Here is a 26348-nt window from a genome sequence, read left to right as displayed (position 1 = left end):
TGTAGGATATTTTTGATACCCTGAGTAATTACTTCAGATGGTTAGTGGACTTCCTATGATATGTATACAGACTCCATGTAGGTATTCATAATAATAACAATGACATTTGCATCCATGGTGCTAAGCTGCCTGAAGATGGACTTAAAGTTCGATTCTAGTCACTGACTTGAGGAACTTTTTCTAAGCCTTTCTTTGACCAGTTCTGAAGTTAATCCATCTTTGGCATGGGTAAGTGGTTTTTTCCTGCCCAGAATCTGAATCTCGGGTTTTTCTTCCTATAAACTCAATAAAATTGACTGTAGAGCCCATACTATTTCAGATAATAAAATGTTGTGTTAGGGTTAGGGACCGCGAGATTTCAACACTTGTTAGCTAGCTCTTCACTGGATGCTACTTATTAGTGATAGTCGTGGGCCAACCATCTCTGATTGACTAATGGTGGAGATTGAAGTGTCCACTCAGTCTCCAAAAGTTTGATAGGGCTGAAATGGCCTCAGCAAGAGAATAAAAGGTGTTAGTTGATTTGATTTAATATCAAGTATTGAAACAAGAATTAAACCTCATTTTCCAGAGCATATGAAGGTTTGATCGATAGTTTAATTTCCCATGAAATTCGAAGGATATTTTTTTGTTTTGAAACATCAACCCTCCCTGTTTATCCAAGGAAAATATGAAGAAGAGGAAGACTGAGTCATCCAGACAAGCATGCTGGGACTGTGGCAATGACATAAAAAATCAAAAATTGGTAGTGAAGGATAAATCAGCAAAAAAAAGGGGGAAAAATATCATATCAACATCATACCTAGTAAACTGTTCTGTGAGCTGCGTATTCTTCAAGATATGCACCTTAGAAGAAAATACAGAGAAAAATGTGAGATAACTATGTTATATGTAAATGTAGTTTAACAAATATCATAGAAAGATTTTGAGAAAAATATAGAAGATAAACATCATAAAAGTAGAAGAATGTTGTGAAGGAGATTAGAAAGCTTAGCACTGTAGGGAGAATAATATAGACAAGGGAATCAGAAATTCCAAATGTGACAAAAACTAAAGATATGGATATTTTTGATGCCCTGAGTAATTACCTTGGAAAAATGAATAAGCAAGGTGAGCAGACTGGATAAGTGATTGCTGAAAGACCACATAAATGATAGAACTGTAGCAGAAAATATCCAGCAGAAATTCATTACAAAAAAAACATTGATGATTAGTTTCCTTACATCCATACAAATAGTAGGGGCAGCTATGATACCATACTAGGGAAGTGACTATGAGCAAGGTGGTTTCCTGTTGCCTTCTTTGCCGTACTATATCCTATGGATGTATCCTGTATGTTCACAGGTCCAGTTTGCCTGTTTGTGGGGGATGAAAAATCCCAGTATAAAATGGGGAAAAAACCCTACTGTCCATGCCCAAGATTGGCTAACTTGAGTGTGGCTGAGGAAGATCCTTCAGCTCCTCACGTCTCCGACGGGAATCAAACCTAGAACACTCCTTCTCCAGGCATATGGTTATGAAGCGCACAGCCACTAGACTAACTGCACGGACATAAAAACATTAGAAATCTGAAATTTAGGAAGGCAGCCTGAGTAGATTTTTCATTACGCTTGAGAGTTTTATAGCAAATAGATGTTATGTGTAGGCAGTAGATAAGAGAGAATGAATTTCTTCTTGTTCTTTTTTGAAGAATAGATTATTATATGGGGGAATACTTCACAATTTTTTTTTTTTAGAGAAAAGAGACAAATGGAATGAAAGATGAATAGGAGTAGCAAGTTTGGTGAATTAGCATTTAAACTATAAAAAGGGATGTTAGGTAGCTTTTGCACGTGCTATTTGCCATTAAGTATCAAAAATTTGTTTTTTGTTTAAAACTTATTTTTCTGGTATTCATGTATTTGAGTCTGCAGTTTATCTCTGAAAGTTCTTCAATCTTCATTCTTTTTAAAACTTTTCATCATCATCATCATCATCATCATACGTATCAAGGATTTAGGCCTAGTATGGCCTCTTCCGGCCTTAGAAGTCATCGTTGAATCGTTTAAGAGGACGTCCTGGTTTTCTTTTTCCCAATGGCTTGTACTTTAAGGCTTGTTTTGGTAATCTTTCTGTTTTCATTCTTTGAACGTGTTCCATCCATTTATGTTTATATTTTTTATTTTTTTCAATTACTGGTTCTTGGTTTAATTCTTTCATAATATCTTCGTTTCTTTTGTGATCAAATAGGGTATACTTTGCAGTTTTTCTCATAAACTTCATTTCTGCTGTTATTAATCTTTGTTTGTCTTTTTGTTTTATTTTCCAGATTTCACTTCCATACATTAAGACTGGTAGGGCTAATGTATTGTATACTTTTAGCCTGGTTTGTTTTTGAACTAGGTTTGGTTTAAATATAGAGTTAATTACTCCTGTTATTTTTAAATATTTTGCAATTTTTATGTTTATATCTTTTTCATTTTCATAAGTGATCATACATCCTAGGTAGTTAAATGAATTCACCTGTTCTAAGATCTTGTTATCTAATACTATTTTAGTTCTTGCTGGATCTTGTCCTTTAAAGGCCATAGTTTTTGATTTTTCCGTTGATATTATTATACCATAATCTTTGGATATCTCATTTAGATTTAAAATAGCTTTCTGTAAGTTATCTTCAGAATTTGTAATTATTATTTGGTCGTCTGCAAAGAGGAGAGTGTTTAAGTTAACTGTAGGTGAAAGTTTAATTCCTTGACGTAAATTTTTACTCCATTTTATTATTATTTCATTTAAGTAGATATTAAAAAGAGTTGCTGAGAGGGGACATCCCTGTCGGACCCCTTGGTTTATCTCTCTTGTATATGATAGCTCGTGATTTAATCTTATTTGTATTTGATTATTTTCATATATACTTGTGACAGCTTTTAGGATATTATTTGGTATTTGTCTTTCTTTTAATATGTTAAATAATATGTTTCTTTTAACTTTGTCAAATGCTTTTTCAAAGTCAATAAATGCAATATGTGTTTCTAAATTATATTCCCTTCTTTTCTCTATTATTAATTTTAGGCAGAAGGCTGGGTCTATACATGATCGTCCTTTTCTAAATCCATTTTGTACCTCTAGAATAAAGTTTTCGGAATATTTCCTTAGTTTGTTATTTAAGATTCTGCTTTTAAAACTTTTATATATGTTTGTTTCACCATATAGTTTTGGGCAAGAGAAAAATTAATATTATACTGAAAATAAAAACATATATTTAAAACTTTTATATATGTTTTTATTTTCAGTATAATATTAATTTTTCTCTTGCCCAAAACTATATTGTGATCAGTAATTATTTCAATTCCAATGTGCACTCATATCCTAACCAGTGCAGAGATACTCTGAACAATAACTCAGCTAATAAGACACTCCTTTCCAGTATCTTCTGTCCATGTGAATTTGTGGGCATACACTATATTGGAACATAGTGTTAGCAGTGACTAGTCCATTTTTCTCAAATTTCTGTGTCTCTGGGATTCATTTTCAACTGTGGAGATAATAAATCAGATTTTCTTTCATCACTTATCCTCTTTGAGTAAGGAGACACAATTCCTCTACTTCTGCCAGAACCTTTTCTGGAACCATAGGCACAAATATCTTCTTGTATTGTACTAATTCTACTTGAGACTGCATGCCATTCATTAGTTTTTCTTTGCGTTTAGTTCTGAATACTGTAGCCTAGTTGGCATGGTTATTTGTGATCGTCTGTCAGTGGGAGATGAATTTCATCATCCAATGATACCACTGCCCCACTTTTGCAAAGTCTGAAATGGTGTTCAGAAAAGTTCCATATTGGTCTCTAGAGCAGGATTTCTTGGTTATGTAAAAATAAATAACACAAAAAAATTAAATAAATATAATTAAAAAAATTGTTAGTCCACCTATGGTACTAATCTACTATATGTTTATAAGCCTTTTGTAGCTCCCCCCCCGAGTTCCTGACTGGTAGGCCTGACTGTTTCTTGAATTCTGATGACTCGAATTTTGAAGACTCGAAATGGGGGTTCTGCCCCCCCCCCTCCCCCCGGCACCTATGGTGCCCAACCTCCCTAGTTCTGGACTAGTCGGCCGGTTCTCCTTGAATTCTGATGATTCAAATTTTGAAAACTCGAAAGGGGATTCTGCCCCCTGGTGCCTACACCACCCAACCCCCTGAGTTCCGGACTGGTAGGCCGGTTCTCCTTGAATTCTGATGACTAGAATTTTGAAGACTCGAAAGGGAGGTTCCAGCACCTACGCTGCCCAACCCCCTGAGTTTCGGACTGGTAGGCTGGTTTTCCTTGAATTCTGATGACTCTAATTTTGAAGACTCGACACTCAGGGTAGCCCCTGAGTTGAAAAACGTTTCAAATAATTTGACAAAAAAAGTGACACAAAAACGTTACAAAATAACAGAGTGTACTTTTTTACCATTATATTGTCATTCTCGTCGAAAGGTTTAGACGTTGGTTAAACATGCTTATTAAATAACGTAAGGAATTCACAACGTACAAGTGATATAAATTAAATTAAACTTTAATCTATATTTTCAATATTTCGGCAACATCACGTTGCCATCTTCACAGGAACTTAAAATAAAGACACATGCACGCAGGCACTACACACAGTAAATGAGGATGAAGCAGGAAGCTATTGTTTCTCCTAAAAGTCCTGATGGTGCCCTGTAGTGGGCTATGTAGGTATTCTTGGCCATTGGGCTGAAGGTCTTCTGATGTAAGTCTCCCAAATTTGCGACAGTCTCGTGCAACCAAATTTGTTGAGGTTTGGCATGTTTCTTAGGGCTGAGGCTGATTCCATGAATAGCCTTTCGAATTTGAATTTACTATGGTGTATTACCGTGGCTTTCATCCACTGTATTCTGTGGTGTGTATCCAGAGCATGGTCTGCAAGACCAGAGTGGCTGTACTGGTGAAACCGGATGTTTGGCACGAATGTATCTGTCTTGTGTTCTGAAATTCTGATATTAACTATCCTGCCTACTTGGCCAAAGTAGGACAGCTTACAGCTGCAAGGGACCTGGTATACACCAGGTAGGTCTAGGGGAAGTGGTTGGTCTTTAGTGGAGCGGATAAAGGATGCCAATTTTCTATATGGTCTGTAACATGAGGTCAAGTCATGTTTTTTTTAAGATTTTGGTAATTTTTTCCGAGGTGCCTCGGATTTAGAGTAATCCTTGTTGTGAAGGGGGTAGGGGGGTTGTGGTTTACTGGTTTCAATATTTTTTGGATTTTTTTTGGGGGGGGGGGGGGTAGCCATTGGCTGAGAAAGTGTTGAGGATGTGGTTTAGTTCTGTGGTTAGGGCATTATCATTTGAACAGATAAGTTTAGCCCTGTTGTGTAGTGGCTTAATAACTCCATATTGTTGTGAGGGGGGGGGGATGGTGGGATTGTTGGTGAATGTATCTGCCTGTATGGGTGGGTTTTCTATAAACTGAGAAAACCAAGGTTCCATCAGGCTGGCAGGTGACTAGTGTATCTAAGAAAGGGAGGCTGTTGTTTTCCTCTTTTTTCAGGGTGAACTTGATTCTGGGGTGTTGGTTGTTTAAGTGTGTTAGGAAGGAGAGGAGTGTATCAGAGCCATGTGGCGAAATAGTGAACACCTCATCAACGTAGCAAAGCCATATGGTTGGTTTTTATGGGGCAGAGTTTAAGGCTATCTCTTCAAAAGTCTCCATAAAGAAGTTGGCCAAGGGTGGGGAGAGTGGTGAACCCATGGCTCTCTCCTCTATTTGTTTGTAGAAACCTTCAGCCCAACGGCCAAGAATACCTACATAGCCCGTTAGAGGGCACCATCAGGACTTTTAAGAGAAACAATAGCTTCCTGCTTTGTCCTCATTTACTGTGTGTAGTGCCTGCGTGCACGTGTCTTTATTTAAGTTCCTGTGAAGATGGCAACGTGATGTTGCCGAAATATTGGAAATATAGATTAAAGTTTAATTTAATTTTTAACTCTTGGAGACGGATGGTTGTGTTTTCAGAGAGCTCCCAAAAGCTAAGTACAATTTTGAGTAAAAATTAGAATATAGGTTAAAATCATAACATAATATTGCCTAATTTTGGTAGCTTGTTGTGTCTGTGGGATTTTGGTGTGAATTCCGTTATTTAATTTAGTATATAACGTTATGTTTCATAGATTTGAATATGGCGCCAATGCGACATGAGATAATGGCATCCAAAAATACGACGCCATTGTTCAAAAACTATAATGTGAGAGAGTTTGTCCAATGTGATGTGTGTGTGGGATGTATGCATTCCCGAATGAGGCTGGAATTTGGATTGAAAGTGATAGTGGTGGGAGAATGTGCAGAAAGTGTAAGCAAAGTGAGGAGTTGAAGTTGGAGTTGAAGTGGCTAAAGGTGTGGAATTTTCAATTAAGACAGGGTATATGTGGAATTACCTTGCTGACAAATGACAAGCTTAGGAGATTGCTTGGATCGGTGCCATGGCATGTACAACTGCAAGGGCTGGATGTCGATAGAGCATGGGAAGTGGTCAAGGAGCATTTACAGGAGGTTATGGCTGATTGTATACCTAGGGTCCGAATAGTAAAACAAGTAGGGGTTAAATGGATGAATAACACCATTAAGCTTGAGCTGCAAAAAAAGAAACAACTGTGGAGGGAATTTAAAGAAAGGGGTGACCTGCAGGCACACGAACGGTATAAAGTGCAGGCCAGAAAGGTAACGAGTGTGGTAAAAAAAAGCAAAAGCGGATTATGAAAGGAAACTAGCTATGCAAGCAAAAGAGAATCCCAAACAGTTCTTTCAATATGCTGCAAGCAAGAAAAAAACTGTACACGGCAAAATGATTTTAAGGAATGACAATGGTAAGGAGGTCACTGAATCAGTCGATATAGTGGAGTTACTGAGCGCCCACTTTGCAAAAGCATATCATCCAGGTGGTGACATTGAAAAAATGAAGGAACCATTAGTTTATACGGGAATAGTGATGAATGAAGTGGAGGTGACTAGTCTATTACAGAACCTTAATGTGAACACATCTGTGGGATTGGATGGTATACCGGCACGGGTCTTGCGTGAAGCGGCTAAGGAATTATCAGTGCCCTTGACCATGTTGTTTAATCTGAGTCTCAGGTCTGGTTTAGTCCCGAAGGTGTGGAAAGAAGGGAAAATAGTTTCACTGCATAAAGGAGGATCCAAGACTACGGTTGCAAATTACCGACTGATCAGCATATCAGGAGTCGTTGTCAAGGTCTTGGAGAAAGTAGTCAAGGGAAAAATACAGGAATGGATTGATGAAAATGAGATACTGTACAGGGGACAGCATGACTTTGTGAAGGGTAGATCATGCTTCAGTAACTTGCTCAAGTTTTATAACAAGGTGACAGCTGAACTGGATAAGGGTAATGGGTTTACAGTGATACTGCTGGACCTGGCAAAGGCGTTTGACAGGATACCACATGGAATACTAATCCGTAAACTACAACATATGGGAATGGATATAGGGTTGGTGAGATGGATAGGTGGTTGGTTGATGGAGAGATATCAAAGAGTAGTTTATTCAGGAGTAGAGTCCAAAAGACAGCCTGTGACTAGTGGTGTGCCGCATGGTTCTGTTCTTGGACCACTGCTGTTTAATCTGTTCATTAACGATATAGGGAAGGATCTAAGTGGAACAATTCATTTGTTTGCTGATGATGCAAAGTTGGGTAGGGCAATAGTGAATGCAGAAGATGTCAAAGTCTTGCAGGATGACTTAGATAGATTGGAGTTCTGGGCTAAGGAGAATGGATGTCAATTTAATGTGACAAAATGTAAGGTTATGCATTTTGGGGTGAAAAGATTAGCAGCAGCAGTATACCACATTGGTGGAACTGTACTCCAAGAGATTGATGAGGCCAGGGACTTGGGAGTGTTGGTGGATAGGGAGATGAAGTTTAGGGGGCACATTGCAAAAGTAGCTAAATCAGCTCATCAACTCACTTGGTTGTTGAAAAATACCTTGATGAGCAGAGACAAGCAAGATATTGTACCTCTGTACCGAGCCTTGATAAGACCTCATCTCGACTACTGTGCCTAGATTTGGTCACCTCAGTTCCTTCTTGATGGGGAGGAGGTGGAGAGGATCCAGAGGCAAGTGACTAAGATGATAACAGGTCTATGGAATGAACCATATGAGAACAGGTTGAAGATTTGTGGGTTGCAGAAACTAGTTGATAGGCGGAAAAGGGGAGATATGATTGAGACATTCAAATTGCTAAAGGGATTCTATAGGATTAATTTAGAGGATATTTTTGAGATCAGGACTGGTGGTGGGAGAACTAGGGGACACCTATGGAAGCTGGGCAAGAGTGTGGTTAGCAGGGGGTGTTAGAGCTGGGTTCTTTACTTTTAGAGTGGTAAATGAGTGGAATAAGCTGCCAGAGTCTGTTGTGGGTGCTATGACGGTGAACGAGTTCAAGGCAAGGTATGATAGATACTGTGAGAATGTAATCGCATAGTTGTGTGGACATGATGTTTAGGGCCTCCCTCGATGAGTCTAAGGACTCCTGGAGTCGCCCGAAATAATAATAATAATAATTTATATCCCTTATACATTGTGAATTCCTTAAGTTATTTAATAAGCATTATCTTGTCAATTTTGGATTGTGTATAATTGGAGGTGCTTGATGGCCATTATGCTGTGCATTTCACTTATAGAAGCATTTTTTTAATTAACATAAATAAAGAACAGTATGTTATTCTTTTTTTATAGTGCCTGGTTTATAAAAAAGCTTTAAGGATGAGTGCAGCAACAGGATTAGATATTGGAGCAGTAGTAAACCATATGTCAGTGGATGCTTTTAACATGATGATGTTATTTTCCATGGGTCACTATATTTGGGCCGTGCCCTTTAAGGTAAGTTCTTTAGGTATTTTATTCATAGTGGAAACACTTTCTCTAAATTTTTTATATTCAGCTGTAGGGTTGGATATTGGAGCAATAGTAAACCATACACTGGTGGATATTTTTAACGTTGTTTTCTATGAGTACTATATTTGGCTGGATTCTTTAAGTAAGTTCTTCAGATATTTTATTCGTAGTGGAAACACTTTCTCTAAACATTTTGTTTGACAGTGAAATTGTGCATATACCATAATTACTGTATTGGGTGCTATGTATTACCCTGTGGAAATGGCATTTGTTCTTATAACTTTTTCTGGGTCTTTTTTTATCCCCATTGGCTTCTGACTTGTTTGATCTTTGTAATAGGCAATGTGGCTTCTCCTCACAAGTTTTTTAATCCTCAACTCAAAATTGATTACCATAGAACTCATGCTATTTCAGATAGTAATATATATATATATGTGTGTGTGTTAGGGATAAACCATTACATCGTGGCAGTTGTGTGCCCTTCTCTCTCTCTCTCCCTTCCCTTCCCCTCCCATGTCTTGATCTTGCTCATACATAGCCTTCAACTCGGCTATCATTGATGCTTGCGATTGGCTGCTCACTGATCTTCCAAAAAGTTAGCCTTACCTAAAAGAGTTGTGCTATTTACTCCCTTTGAAAATAAAAAGATGTTAAAAGATTTATTTATCCAATTACTGTTATATTAATATGGCAAAAAAAATGCAGAATGTATAATATACATGTTGATATGTATAAAAACATGCTGAAATGAACAGTTCATGTTGCCAATGCCAATATGTATCATGATTGGCATTCATGTCAAACTTCATCTCCATTCAAGAGGTTGGCTATTATGTCTTGGCTATTGTCTTGTCCTCTGCATAGTTCAGGCCAAGCCAGTCCTTTGTTTTAAACCATGTGTGTCACTGTCTTTTTTTTTTTTTTTTACTTTTCTCTCTCTAATAATTCTTTTTGGAGACTTGTGTCTCACAAGTGACCGATATATATGATATTTTTTTTTATTGAATGCTCATTATTAGTTCCATTTAGTACTCATCATCTCGAGAGCGTCATCATTCATTTTCTTTGGATCTGTGAGATGTTCAGTATTCTTCTGTACATCAATATTCTGAAAGCATCAATTTTTCTACTGTCTTCCTTGTTTTTGTTGTCCATGTTTCTGCTCAATACAGTAAAGTAGACCAAGTAAAGCATTTAATTATTCTTAATCTTGTATTTTTTCTTATTTCTCATTATGTTAATATATTTTTCATTCTTCTAATTTCTATTTTGCATTTTTTCCTCCCATTATCTAAAGAACTTTTTCTGAGTCTTTTTTTTTTTTTTTTTCCCATTGGCTCCTGACTTGTTTGATCTTTGTAATAGGCAATGTTGCTTCTCCTCACAAGTCTGTTATTAAATGCTCTAAATAAGTGTGACATTTGACTTGTTCTATAATTTGGTTTTCCACTTTGAATTTTAACTTTGGGATATATTTTTCTCTACTTACTATCCTGACTTTAGTTTTTTTGAAAATTAATGTAAGGCTCTCTCTCTCTCTCTCTCTCTCTCTATATATATATATATATATATATATATATTTACTCTGTGTAGTTATTTGCAAGTTTTCCTCTCTCTCTCTCTCTCTCTCTCAGCATTCAATGCAGTATAATCTGCATAATGACATTTATATTTCTTTTCCTATTATTTTTACTCCTTCCAGTTTTTCCATCCTCTCAAAAATTTCTTCACTAGAGCTCATCATTGATTTCTATGTTTGCAATTTTGTTTCCATATACAGCATATAGTGTAGCAATCTTATAACATTCCTGTTTGTTCTTTTCTTTATTAATTTTCTGTCATGAACAATATCCGATACTTTATTATAATCTAGAAAATAAAGATTAACATGATTTTGTATTCCCAAATTTCTTTTCTGGTATCTTCTAATATTGAAAATACTTGCTCTTTTTATTCTGTTTTTCATAAATCTACTTTGTTTATTTCATTCTATGTTCTTTTTTTCATTTGCTGTTTTAATTTTATTTCTTTTATTTCATTTTCTGTATGAATGTCATCTTGACCTAGTGCCTTTGCTTACTTAATTTGCCCTGTAGCTCTTAATATTTCTTGTTTTATTATTGGAGAACATCTAAGATTTTTAACTCTGGTAATATCCCCCCCCTCCCCATTTTGCCATCATTGCTCTTGATCAAAAAGTTCTGGATCATTCATTTTCTTGTTCGCATTTCTTTGATTTTGTTGTGTACCTCTCAAGTTTGTATTATTTCAAGATTTTCTATTGCATTTATTATTAAGCCACATTTCTTTGGCCACTCTGCATGCTTTCCTGCCTTCTTGGTTTAAAGATTTATATTCTGGTTAATTTTTTGCTTGTCTACTTTTGTTTAACATTAGTATACTTTCATTTATCCATGGTTTTCTTCTACAGGGCGAGTCCAAAAAGTTTGGAACTATTAATTCCAGACTATTTGGACTCTATTTATGCCTACTCTCATTTACAGTGTGTACTCTGTGTGTCTGCCCTGACACTCCACTCATTTTTTCAACTAGTGTATCATATTTGTTTGGATTCTTTTCAGCATATTGTGATCAACAGCAACATAAGACTCAGTAATTCTCTCCTTAAGATGATGAAGATCTATGATTTTTACAGTACACTCCTGTTCCTTCAGGAATCCCCCAAAAGCCAAGGCCAACAGGTTAGGGTAGTTGATCATGGATTATAGGAAAAGTAAAACAACATATTTTATAGCTGCCAAAAGAAGCACCACATATTTGGGATAGACTTCACTGTAAACAAGAGGATAAAACAACTTGTAATAGATTTCAAAGCAAAATCACCTAGAATCTGTAAATTACAACTCGGATATATATATATATTTATTTATTTATTTATTTATTTATATATATATATATATATATATATATATATAGAAAATAAATATCAAGAAGGTGGCAAAATATTCTGGAGGTTGTTGAAGAAGCTTAGGAATGGAGGAAAGAGTGCTGTAAAAGGAGTTAGAGATGATAAAGGTGACATGAAAATGGAAGAAAAAGATATCCTTGAAGTATGGAGTAATTACTTTGAAAAACTGCTAAATGAAACAAGCAGTGATGATAGCATAGTGGTAAAAAACACTGACCAGGCATGCAGTCAGGAATACATATCCATACTTGAAGTAGAAAAAGCCACCAAAGGCATGAAATGTGGAAAGGCAGCAGGAGTAGATGATATTCGAACAGAAATGCTGAAGTATGGTGGTATAAAAGTCTTACAGTGGCTGCACTGCATAGTTCAGAAAGCCTGGACAGAGGGACGAATTCCCGATGATTGGAGTAGAGCTCTCATAGTACCCATATATAAAACAGGAAATAAAACTGAATGTGAGAATTACAGAGGTATTTCCGTACTAAGTGTTCCTGGCAAAATCTATGCAAGTTACTTGAGAAACGATTGAGAAGAATTGTGGAAGAAAAGCTGGGTGAAGAACAAGCTGGATTCCGGCCAAATAGAGGCTGTCAGGATCAGATCTTCACTTTACGACAAATAGTGGAGAAATCATGGGAATATAACAAAGATCTCTATTTAAATTTTGTCGATTTGGAAAAGGCATATGACAAGGTTCCAAGAGAGAAGCTGTTCAATACGCTGCAGTTATATGGTGTCAATGGGGCATTATATCAAGCAATACTTAGTCTTTATTTGAGTTGTAAGTCAGCAGTTAGAATTGAAGGAAGTACAGGAAGATGGTTTAATGTTAAATCTGGTGTGAGACAAGGATGTACATTATCCCCTCTGTTATTCATTATCTATATGGATCACATTATGAAGGAAAGTGGTATTAAACATGATATCGAAATTGGAGATGTTAATGTCAGTTCTTTGCTTTATGCGGATGATGTTATACTTCTAAATAAATCCGCTACAAGTCTGCAAGATTCTCTGACTAAATTGAATAGCTGTTGTAATAGATATGGTATGAAGGTCAGCAATAAAAAGACAAAGACAATGAAAATAGGCAGAATCATTGAAAATGTCAACTGTGTTGTGAATGGAGAACCTGTGGAACAAGTAAAACATTTCAGCTATTTAGGCACGATTTTTGCTGAAGATGGTAAATTAAATATAGAAATAGACAACAGAATCAGCAAAGCTGGTATTGTGGGAAGTCAATTGAATAAATTCATATGGAATAAGAGAGAAATTAGTCGGAACACTAAATTAGCTGTATACAAGACAGTGTTCAAACCAGTTTTAACTTATGGATCTGAGAGCTGGGTCAGAAGTAAAACACTTGACCAAAGACTAGAGACCACAGATATGAGAGTCCTGAGAAAGATTATAGGCGTGAACAGATGGCATCAATGGCAATATCATATTAAAAACGAGGATATTAGGAAAGAACTTGACATTGTCAGCATCCAGGAATGCGTTAGCAGAGCTAATCTCAGGTGGTATGGTCACTTAAACAGAATGGGTGAGGAAAGATTAGCAAAACAAGTGTTCTCTGCCAGGTTGGCAGCAAAACGACCCAGAGGAAGACCAAGATATAGGTGGATTGATACGGTACAAAGTGCTTTAGATGATAGAAATATAAGATCTGATAATGTTGGAGTCTTGACAAGTAACAGACTGATTTGGAGGAAAATTGTAGATAGGAAATTAATAATGATGTAATTTTTTTCATGTAGTACTATCATATCCTGTACACCCCTTGAGGGTACATGGTAGGAATTTGATGATTATGATGATGATGGATATTTTAGGTTGTGATGAGTAGGCTTTGGATGGCTGATTAGAGAATGGATTTTAGGAAGTGTGGTAAAGAACGTTCTGATATTGTATTTTAAGGACTTTAGCTAATTTTTTAGAGACTGTGCTGATGTATGGAATGGAGATGCTACCTTTAAAATTAATAGTTTCTGTTGTGCACTGTCTAGGTGGATCCAGAAGAAATTTCTTAATCGTTTTTTTAGAGTATCCATTTTGTTTAAAGATAAGAGTGAGGTGATTTATTTCTTTTTGTAGTTCATCTGGTTCATTCAAGAGAGAGCGTGCTCTGTGTCCTAAGGTAGAAATAGTTCCAAGTTTTTGTGGTGGTAAATGATGAGAAAGATTATGCAGATATCTATTGGTATGAGTAGGCTTTTTGTATATAGAGATTTTTAATCTTTCAGAGCATCATGTAAGCATGACATCCAGAAAAGGTAAGGAGTTATTATTTTCTAGATCAGCAGTAAATTTTATATTGGGATGTTGGATGTTTAGATGATGAAGAAAATCTATGAGAGATGTGTGTCCATGATTCCAAATAATGAATATATCATCAACATATCGTTTCCAAACTTTTGGTTTAAACGAGAAGGAAGATATGGCTTTCGTTTCAAAATCTTCAAGGAAGATGTTAGCTAGAACTGGGGACAAAGGATTGCCCATTGCCAGGCCTTGTTTTTGTTGGTAAACGGAGTCCTGATATCTGAAGTAACCAGAATGAATGCAATGTTTTAATAAAGTGAACATTTTTTTGGATAATTTGTCCTTTAGTAATGTAAGTACCTCGTCTGTAGGAACGTTAGTAAATAAAGATATAATGTCAAAACGTGCTAGAATGTCATTTTCATTGATGGGAATATCTTTTATATGAGAAACAAAATCTGTGGTGTTTTTGATGAAAGATGAAGATTTATTGGAGAAAGACTTGAGCTAGTTTGCTAGATATTTGGAAAGTTTATACGTAGGTGAGTCAATTCCTTCCACAATTGGGCGAAGAGGGATGTTTTCTTTATGTATTTTAAGAACTCCATAGATGCGTGGGATAAGAGGATGTAGAGAACGTAAAGAGAGGCGAACATTATGAGGAAGTTCACTCATAGTCTTTAACAAGTTGTTTGTACTGTTTTGTAATTCTCTTGTAGGATCTTCCTGAAGAATTGAATATGTCGAATTATCTTCAAGTAATTGAAGCATTTTGTTGTGGTAATCTTCAGAGTTGAGGATGACCGTGGAATTGCCTTTATCCGCAGGTAAAATAATAATGTTACTGTTCTGAAAGAATTTCAGACACAAAACGTTGTTTAGCTTTTTTGTTCAGCACTAAAAGATCTTTAACTCAAAAACTTGAAGAAATTATGGATAATGTTAACTTACATGATTTTATCATTAATAGTGAAGCACAAGCCACACGAATACAAAAACAAGAATAAATATATTCTTATCAGGAAATTTAATAATCTAAAAGGGATACAAAACAGATCTGTTTTGTATCCTGTTTTGAACAGATGTTTAATCATAAAGACATTCATAAAATAACCTGGAAATCTCTCAATATAATCACAAGAAATATTTATAAAATAAATATTTATTTTTTTTTACAGTGGCACATACATGTGAATGTTTAATTACTCCTAAGTAAATTGATCACTTCCTAATAGGTGTAAGACACTTGTCCAATTTGCTGGATGTCAAATTCTATAGAGGGTCAGACATTGACTCTGACCACCATTTAGTTATATCAAAAATTAATGCAAGTAAGATGTATGGATTCCATGCCAGAAAGTTTAATAATGAAAGACTAAAGGAATCAGAAATTAAGCCAGATATGAAGAATTAATGAAAGCCTGTCTAGCCTAACTGATAGTGACAATGATAATGAAGCTTAGAAACTATTAAGGATATCATGGTGGCAACAGCATATAAATGGTATTAGGAAAAGTAGATAGTTGAATGTAATTACTGGTTCAATGTGAAATGTGAATGTGTGACTGTAGCATGAAAAAAAGAGAAAGTTGCATAAGAATATTATTCAAAGAAGGCATACTATGAGGATGAACTTCAGGAATCAGAACATTTCTGAAGTATAAACATGCTGGGGCAACTCGTAGTAAAGGTGGAGTAAGTTCCGATCACTGTCCTTAGTATTTTCCCATAATGTAAAACACAACTCATAGGAGGTATATGTTGTTATATATTATGGGGGGGAAGGTCACTACCTAGACACCGGTTTCGACATTTTTTGAGGTCTCATCAGTGAGTAGGTAGACCCAGATGTAAATACTGAAGTTGCAGTAGTGCAGAGCTTATTTCTTTACTGTACGAGTCGCCAAAATACTAAAGACAGTGATCGGAGCTTACTCCATCTTTACTACAAGTTGCCCCAGCATTTATCCAGGTCTTGGCTTATGCTTGGACTCGCCGAACTTTTGTAGTTTTCTATATTCGGCATGAAACTCTTAGATTTTCTATCTTTGAGTTTCATATTCAGCTAAGAAATAATGTTGGATTCAATATCCACTTATGAATAAATTTACATCACTGAAGTGAAGCCTATTGGCTCTTTATCTCAGTAATTTAGTAGTGCACCTTTTGGCGACTGCGCAGTAAAGAAATAAGCTCTGCACTACTGCAACCTCAATATTTACATCTGGGTCTACCTACTCACTGATGAGACCCCCAAAAAAGGTCGAAACCGGTCTGGGTAGTGATCTTCCCCCATAATGTATAACATGCATCTCCTAGGAGTTGCTTTACATTATGGGAAAATACTAAGGACAGTGATCGGAGCCTACTCCACCTTTACTATGAGTTGTCCTAGCATGCACCAGGTGTTGGCTTACGCTTGAACTTGCTGAACTTTTATAGTTTTCTATATTTGGCATGAAACTCTTAGATTTTCTATCTTTGAGTTTCTTATTCGGCTAAGAAATAATGTTTATTCAATATCCACTTAATTTGAATAAATTTACCTTGCCGAAGTGAAGCCTATTGGCTCTTTATCTCAGTTCTTAGATATATTTTTGGAGCAGTACAAAAGAATGGTGTATGAGGGAAAAGATACAACCATAAATTTATACATATTATTTAATGAGCTAGATATTATTGAGTACATTAATGTAAAAAGATTAAGTTGAGTTGGACATATTACCTATGCATGGATAATAATATAATAGTTAAGATGATGCTAGGCCAGAAGGAAAAAAGAAATTGCAAGATCTAAATTGAGATGGGAAGATGGAGTGATCTAGGATATTAATGCCCTGGGAGTCAAAAATTGGAGGATCTTAGCAATGAATAAGGAAGGTTGACTGAACTTTCTGAAGAAGGTAAGACCCACTTAGGGCTGTTGAGCCAATGATGGTGAAAATGGTCATGTGTGTTGACACCCAGAAACTTCTGGACTCTAACGATTTTAAGATATCCTTTCCACAGGCATGATAAAATCAAAAATAACAATTTAACTTTCTCTTCAGATATTGTAGATCAGGACTGTCCAAAGCACTGCCCACGGGCCGCTTGCGGCCCACCTGTGGGTTTTGATTTTCATGAGTGAAAAAATAAAATAACAATTTGAATTGAATGCATATTAGATATTTGAATTCTATCACTAATTGATAATCTCAATGTTGGTAATTTTATTTGGTGTTTTTACATCGCTATATACCCACGTTTTTCAAATATTACGCGTCAAAGAAGCGTTCTTACATTGTTTAGTTCGAATGCTCATTCTCCAGGTGCTCACAGGGAACTTCAGTGCACGATTGGTGTTATTCATTTGTTCAGCTATCGAGGTTGTGTCACTGCTGCTCACCAAATTACTAGATATGCATTGTGATGCAGCCCTTGGATAAATCTTTTTTTTTTTTTTTTATGCACCCTTTGGATTATCTAAGTTTGGACAGCCCTGTTGTAGATAAGTGAAATGGAAAAACATTGTTTATTACAAAATTTTCTGTGATATTTCATGATTCATCTCCAATGCGTACTACAGGTTATAATGGTTACAAGCCAAAAAAAAAAAAAATCTTTGCTTTGAAGAATGAGAAGAGCTCACCCTGTATTCCATTCAAAAGAATTACACTTTTTAACATTATTTAAATTAAGGGGATATTAAATCCTACATGCTACGAACGTGTTTTGAAGAGCTCCTGATTCAGATAAGTTTTACAAGGAATAATTAAGTATATATGCGTAATTGTTTAAGTAAGAGCGGCTGTAAACGTTGTACGCTACCGATATTATTAGTGGGGTTTTTTTTTTTTCTTGCTTAAACTAAATACGAAAACGTTAATATTAGACCTAGTAACCTGCAGAGAAAAAAAAAAAAAATGGCGGCGGCATTGTCATTCCAGGATTTTAATTTGGATTTCAGTCGGTTTGTTAAGTGTGAGGTCTGTTATATGTATTCCTTCGACTACGTAAATGATTTGTGGATGTTTAGTGCAGATGGAAGAAGGGTGTGTGCGAAATGTGACCTGAACGAGAAATTGATGAATGCGAATATGAAGTTGATGACAGAAAGTGCTAGTACCGATTATGTCGCGAGTGCACGTTTGAAAGAGGATGACGAGAAAGACAGGCGAAAAAATGTTAAAAAATCAGGAAAAAAGAAAAAGAGCGATTTGACAACCGTAACGGATGTTAAAAGGGACGAAAGTGAGGCGGAAAGAAACGAAATTGAGAGAACGAATGAAAGTAGAAATGGCGTGGTGCAGAAATCGCAAGTAAAAAAAATCGAAAGAATGAATGATAGTGAAAAAAGAATGACTGATGGCGAAAGTTGGACGCATGTTGGAACGAAAGTACTGAACCAAAGAAAGATGAATGACAGTAAAAGTGAGAAGAATTATAGCGAAAGTTGGACGCATGTTAGTCCGAAAGTACGGAAACAAAGAAAGATATGTGAGAGTGAAAGTGAGAAGAATGATAGTGAAAGTTGGACGTATGTTGGACCGAAAGTACGGAAACAAAGAAGGATGAATGAGAGGGAAAGTGAGAAGAGGGGGTCGAGAGTTAGAAAGTTAGAAAGATTTAATGATAGAGTGAATGTGTCGCGAGGTTCAGAAGGTGAATTGGATTGGATGAAGCAAGAAATGAAATGGATGCGGAATGAAATTAAGAGAATTCAGGTCAAAAGTATTAAAATAAATCATGATGGCATGAAAGAGATAACAAAATATGAGCGAGTGGCATTGTATGGCGACTCCATTATTAAAAGTGTGCTAGAGGATAAAATGCACAAGGTATGTTTTCCAGGCGGTAAAATGAGTAGAGTGATTGAGGCATTGAATATGAGGCGGGAACGAGCAAAAGAGTTAATTGTATTAATTGGTACGAATGATTTGAGAGAGAACAAAGAGCATGTCAAAATGAATGTCAGGAGACTGCTTGGAAAGATAAAGGAGAATAGTGTGACAGGAAGGGTGGTCAGTGTGTTGCTTAGGTATGATTGTGGTGAAATGAGGCGGAGAGCAAGGATTATGAATGATATTCTGGCTGAAATGTGTGAGGAGATGGGAGTACAGTTTGTTAATGTGTGGAATGAGTTTGAGGGACGAAGTGAGCTGTATGGGAGCGATGGACTGCATTTGAGTGGTTATGGTGTGAGTCGCTTGGAGAGACTGCTGCTGGAAGGTAGAGAAGTGAATAGAGAGAATGAATCAGATCGAGAGGGGAGTGATGTGGAAGAGCAGGAGAGTAAGACAGGAGAGATTGAAGGAGTGGAAATGAATGTGGAAGTGAGTGGTATGAGTATAGAAAACGAGAGAATGGGTGTGCAAGAGGAGCAGGGAAACGGAGAGGCTCAGGGTGGACAGGGATACACAGCGTGAGAAAGGTGGATGCTCCAAGAGGAGGTGAGAGAATGTGTAGGCAGGAAAGTAATGGGATGATCAGGGATCAAAAGGAAACAGATGGAATTGCAAAGGGTTCTAAAATGAAGAAGCAGAAAGGGAAATGGCCCCAGTCCAGCATGGAGAGATCACATCGAGTGAGTGGTATCAGTGGAACTAGCTGTAGATCCAGAAATGAGTTGTTGTGTTTGTATACCAATGCTAGAAGTATAAGAAACAAGGCAGATGAAATGGTTGCACTAATTGCGTCTGTGCACCCAGAGATTGTCGGAATAAGTGAGAAATGGTTAGATGAGGATGACATCCTGACAGGAATAGAGATGGAAAGGTATGATGTGTTTCGTGAGGATAGAAGGGGTAAAAAGGGAGGGGGAGTGCTATTGATGATAGAGAAAGAGTTATGTCCATACAAGGTAGAGATGCAAGAGGGAAATGGGGCCAGTGGTTTTGAGGCAGTATGGTGTGAGATAGAGGTGAATAGAATCAAATACTTGGTGGGATGTTGTTATAGACCTGGTAATGTGGATGGTGGTGATAGTGAAATGTATGGTCAAATAAGCCAAGCAAATAAGAAAAGGGTGATCATTATGGGTGATTTTAATTATGGCAATATAGACTGGAATGAAGAGATAGCAACTGGAAGTAAAGAAAATGAGTTTCTTGAGTTTTTGAGGGATAACTACCTCAGACAGTATGTAACAGAGGGCACAAGAGGATTAAGGGTCTTGGATTTGGTCATCTCATCGGAGGATGTAATTAATCAATGAGGTATCAAATCATCCACCAATTGGTGAAAGTGACCATGAGGTGATTACTTGGGTCGTTGCCAGCAGTGCAAGGACCATTGTGAAAAAAGGGTATATGTGGAACTACAAGGGGGGTGATTATGAAGAGCTCAGGAGACAGCTTGTAGGTGTAGCATGGAATGAGGAGTTAGCTGGAAAAGAGATCAATGCAGCTTGGGGGATTTTCAAAAAATATTTAGTGGATGCAATGTCTAAATGTATACCACGGGTGAGAAGGTTAAATAAGTTAGGTGTGAGATGGATGAATAAAGAGATTAAGCATGCAATACAGAGAAAAAGGGCATTGTGGAGGCAGCATAAGAGAAGTGGAAGTAACCAATTTCATGAGTTCTACAAAAACCAGGCAAGGAGAGTGACTTGGTTGGTGAGAGTAGCTAAAGAGAGGTATGAACAGCAGTTAGCTAATGAAGCTAAAAAGAATCCTAGGGAGTTCTTTTGATATGTAGCCAGCAAAAGAAAGAATGATTATGGAAGGATGACATTGATTGGAGGAAATGGTATAAAGATGTGTGGTGTGGTGGAGATACTTAATGAGCAGTTCATAAAGATCTTTCAATCTTGTGAATGTGACTTCATGGAGAGATTAAGAGCAGTTGATGATGGGGAGGAGAGACTGACTGTAAGTGAGCAAGAGGTGTTTGGGGAGTTGAGTAAACTAGATGTAAATAAGGCTGTGGGACTTGATAATATATCACTGCGTATTCTGAAGGAATGTGCCAGAGTGTTGACACCTGCCTTGACATATTTTTTAATACGAGTCTTGCACTTGGTCAAGTCCCTAAAGAGTGGAAGGAAGGCAAGATTGTGCCACTTCATAAAGGAGGTGATCGTACTCAAGCATCAAACTATAGGCCTATCTGTGTGTCAGGTGTTGTGGTTAAGTTGTTGGAGAAGCTTGTGAGAACTAGGATCCAGAGTTGGGTTGACAACAATGGTATAATCTTTGATGGACAGCATGGATTTGCTAAAGGGAGGTCGTGTTTTAGTAATCTACTTACTTATTACAATAAAGTGACTGCTTCCTTGGACAGAGGAGAAGGATACACAGTAATATACTTGGATTTTGCAAAAGCTTTTGATAGAGTACCTCATGATAAGTTGACAGTCAAACTAGAGCAGATGGGGTTGGATATTAGATTAGTGCATTGGATTGGAGACTGGCTATCTGATAGGTATCAACAAGTTGTGTATGGGGGTGCAATATCCAGGAAAAGGAAAGTCACTAGTGGAGTGCCTCAGGGATCTGTTTTAGGGCCATTACTATTTAACTTGTATATTAATGATATTGGCGAAGATTTGGATGGAGATATTCAGTTGTTTGCAGATGATGCAAAGTTGGGACGAACCATAAAGAGTAGTGAAGATGTTGTGGCCTTGCAAGAAGACTTGAATAAAATGAGTGATTGGGCAAGCAAATGGGGATGCGAGTTCAATGTTGCAAAATGTAAGGTTTTGAAATTTGGAAAACAAAGATGGGATGCAGAATTTATGCTTGGTGAGAATATATTGTTGGAAGTAGAGGAAATAAGAGATCTGGGAGTGATAGTGGATAAGGATCTAAAATTTAGGGGACACATCGCCAAAATTGTGAAGACAACACAAAGACTTCTGGGAATGATGAGGAAGACACTGACGTGTAGAAGTAGGGAGATTCTTGTTCCATTGTATAAGGCTTTGATTAGGCCACACATGGACTATTGTGCCCAGATTTGGTCACCTGGTTTTCAGAAAGATGAAGAGATGTTGGAAAGGGTGCAAAGGCGACTGACTAAGGTAGTTTCTGACCTCTGGAATGTCGAGTATGAGGAAAGATTGAAAAGATGTATTTGCAGAGTCTAGTGGAGAGAAGTAAGAGGGGAGATATGATAGAGACCTACAAGTTGGTAAGGGGTTGTTATAGGATCAATGGTGGAGAAGTTCTACAGAGAATAGTGGGAGATCAGGGGAGAACCAGAGGTCATACCTGGAAACTGTATAAAGAGGGTGTGAGTAGAGGAGTGAGAGGCAGGTTTTTTTCGTGCAGAGTTGTGAATGATTGGAATGCCTTACCTGAGAGTGTGGTGTCTGCAAGGAGTTTGAATGTGTTTAAGACCCGGTATGATGAGATGTGTGTGAGATAAAAGGACCTCCTAGATGAGTCTTTGACTCCATGAGGTCTTGTTTTAATAATAATAATAATTAATAATAATAATAATAATTGTTTTAAAACCAAATAAGAAACTCAAAGATTGGAATCAGAGAGTTTCATGCCGAATATAGTATAGTAAACTATAAAAGTATCGGCGACTACTAGTGTGAGCTAATGCACGTAGTCCAAGTACTTAGTACAGACTCGGGCAACTCGTAGCAAAGGTGGAGAAAGTTCTGATCGTTATTCTTAGTATTTTCCATAATGTAAAAACCCATCTCCTAGGAGATGTATGATGTTATACATTATGGTGGGAGGTCACTACCCAGACTGGTTTCAGCCTTTATTGAGGCTTCATCAGTGAGTAGCTAGACCAAATTAATACCAAAGGATATAGCGAAAAGAACTTATATACTCTGCTATACGAGTTGTCAAAAAGGTGCACCCATTAAGTTACTTAAATATAAAGAGCCTCTCTGAAAATATAAAGAAACTTTCTTATTCCAATCTCTTAGTTTCTTATTCGATTTTAAAACAATGTGGGATTTAATATCCCCTTAATTTAAATAATGTTTATATTGCCGAAATGAAGCCTATTGGCTCTTTAGACTTTTTAACATATATATTAAAAAATATAGCTACAAGTGTGAGTGGTATTTTATGTGAATCCAATTCATAAAAGTTTGTAATGTATAGTACATCAGTTTTAGTGAGATGGGAGTTAGATAATCCAGAAACCCTGCTCTAGAGAATGGGTATGGAACATTTTAAATTAAAGCCTTCATTGAGTAAGGTGGTAGTCATTTTGTAATGAAATACATCCACCACCTAAAACATTCACAAACATTCATGTCAGATTCAGACTGACAGCCAGTTAGTTGCATACATACTGATGTTCTTCTAACCATATGCTTTATGATCTTCTCATCTTACATAATATGAAAGACCACAAAAATAATCATTCTAAAAGGATTCAATTTTGTCAGTTTCTTCCAAACATATGGTCAGTTGATTTGATTCATCAAATGTGACTGTAAAGGATTCTAATAGGCTTCTTTTAGCCTTTGTAAATTATGGGAAAGCTTTGATAAAATGCATAGAGAAAAATTATGTAGTACAAAAAAAAAACAACAACAACAGTGTCTATTATATTCAATCATCATCATCATCATCAAGTTCCTGTCATGTACCTTCAAGGGGGTGTACAGGATATGATAGTACTACATGAAAAATTTACATCATTTTTAACTTCCTATCTACGATTTTCCTCCAAATCAGTCTGTTACTTGTCAAGACTCCAACATTAACAGATCTTGTATTTCTATCATCTAAGGCACTTTTGTACCATATCAATCAAACTATATTTTGGTCGTTTTCCTGCCAACCTGGCAGAGAACACTTGTTTTGCTAATCTTTCCTCGCTCATTCTGTTTAAGTGACCATACCACCTGAGATTAGCTCTGCTAACACATTCCTGGATGCTGACAATGTCAAGTTCTTTCCTAATATCCTCGTTTTTAATATGATATTGCCATTGATGCCATCTGTGCCCTAATGTGCATTTGTGCACATTTTTATGTTGGAACATGGTGTTAGTAATAACCAGTCCATGTACTAAGCAGAAATCCAACAGGTATTTGCCAATATTATTAGCTTTGCTCTTTTCTCCAAATTTTCCCAAAACATTTTTGTATGTCTGACAATTACTTCCTACTCTGCTATTTAGATCCCCAACAAGGACTAACTTTTCCTTTTTCGTTGTGTCAGTTGCTTTCTGTAAATCCTCAAAAAATTCCTCCACTTCTACCATAGTAGAATCTTTTGTGGGACCATAGGCACAAATAGGTCTCATTGTCCAGTTCCCCATTCTCATATTTGTCCACATCTCTCTACTTGAGACTGCCTGCCATTGAAGATTAGCCTCATATTTAGTGTTGAATACTATGGCTACTCCATCTTTTCCTTGATTGTCATTGCCTGAATATAACATTTTGTATTTATTACTCGAAAAGATTCCACCGGTTTTTGTCTTTGTTGTTTCAGTCACCACTATTATGTTGATCTGGTACTTATCTAATTCCTCAGCTAGCTCCATTTCTTTAGTATATAGTATATTATATTTAGTATATACACTAAATATAATATCCTAAATATATTATATTTAGTATATTTTATATACATTTTATATATATTTTTATATACATAAAATATACACAAAGTGTATATTTTATGTATATAAAATATTATGTTGTATTATATTATGTTATATAAAATATTATAAAGTATTATGTTTTATGTATTAAAAATATTATAATTTATAATTTAAAATATTATAAACATAATATAATATATTATGTTTATATACACAAAGTGTATATAAAAATTCAGAAATGAAGTTACAGTTAAGTAACATATTAACACAAGAAACTGGAATTAATCAAGGTGTAAGAGAGAAATGTAGTTTGTCTCCAACTCTAAAAGATACGTATGTGAACCTCTATAGCTTAGTTGGTTTTCACAGTCCCCTTTGTTCAGAAAGACCTAGGTTCAAATTCTGGCTAGGATGCAAAGAAACCTCAGGTCTTCTCAGCTGAAGGCGAGGTAGCTAGTCTCATACAAAGATAGCAGGGTTTTTTCTCCTGCAAGAAAGGTAAAAGAGACAGAATATATGAAAACATATATAAGAACATATGAAAATGAAAAATATGCAAACCTAAAAATTACAAAATATTTAAAAATAACAGGTGTAATTAACTCTATATTTAAACCTAACCTAGTACAAAAACAAACCAGACTGATTAGCTCCACCAATCCTGTTGTATGGAAGTGAAATCTGGACAGTAAAACAAAAAGACAAACAAAGATTAATAACAGCCGAAATGAAGTTTATGAGAAAAACTGCAAGGTATACTCTTCTTCTTATGGTGCTATCTTCTGTTGAAGGTCAGCAATCATCTTGACAAATAAACTGCATTCCTGTGTTAACATGAGCAGTTGTACACTGTTCTTTCCTGTCCACATCTTGATGTTGTCAAACCAAGATATTATTTTTCTTCCTCTAGCTCCTTTGTCATCAATTTTTCCTACCAAAATAGTTTATAGAAGTTGGTATTTGCCGTTCTCATGATGTGGCCAAAATATGATGCTTTTCATTACTTGATTGTTTGTATGAGATCTTTGATTTTGTCAGTGGATTTTCATTGGTAATTTTAAAGTATACTCTATTCAATCACAAAAGAAATGAAGAAATTATGAAAGAATTAAACCAGGAATCAGTAATAGAAAAAAATTAAAAAATATAAACATAAATGGATGGAACATGTTGAAAGAATGAAAACAGAAAAATTACCAAAACTAGCCTTAAATTACAAACCATTAGTAAAAAGAAAACCAGGATGTCCTCTAAAGAGATCAACGATGACTTCTAAGGCTAGAACAGGCCACTCTAGCCTAAATCCTTGCCAAGCATGATGATGAAGACAAAGGATAATGATTGTCAATTTAATTTTGCAAAATGTAAGGTTATGCTCTCTGGGTTGAAAAGGTTACATACTGTCTATCACATTGATGGTACTGGATTGCAGGAAATTGATGAAAATAGGGACTTGGGGTAATGGTGAACAGAGAGTTGAAGTTCAGAGAGCATGTTGCAAAATTTGGTAAAATAGCTCAAAGGATTACTTGAACAATGAAAAACATGCTAATAAGTAAAGATCTGAAAGTTATTATCCCCTCTTTATAAAGCTATGATTTAGGATTTAGGCTTAGAGTGTCATTTTCCAGCCTTAGATGTCATCATTGAATCTTGACTACCATGCACAGATTTGGTCACCTGGGTTTCTTGGGCACCAGATGGTAGAGAGAATTCAGAGACAAGTGACGAAGCT

General features: G+C 36.2%; 1 protein-coding gene across 3 annotated transcripts in view; it reads left to right on the top strand.

The window, feature by feature from the left end:
- LOC150104479 (ATP-binding cassette sub-family C member 8-like) overlaps window positions 1-26348 on the top strand; it is an 822612-nt gene that overhangs the window by 163043 nt on the left and 633221 nt on the right. For all 3 annotated transcript variants that reach the window (XM_090395659.1, XM_090395657.1, XM_090395658.1), the window contains exon 7: window positions 8740-8883. In XM_090395659.1, coding sequence (XP_090251785.1) covers window positions 8740-8883 — 144 coding nt within the window. The remainder of the gene's footprint in view (window positions 1-8739; window positions 8884-26348) is intronic.

This window comes from Typopeltis vanoorti, chromosome 7, assembly GCF_054136105.1.
Source record: "Typopeltis vanoorti isolate ZY-2024b chromosome 7, IOZ_Tvanoo_1.0, whole genome shotgun sequence".
NCBI classification, from domain to species: Eukaryota; Metazoa; Arthropoda; class Arachnida; order Uropygi; family Thelyphonidae; genus Typopeltis; species Typopeltis vanoorti.
This window is presented reverse-complemented; position numbering and strand designations above follow the sequence as displayed.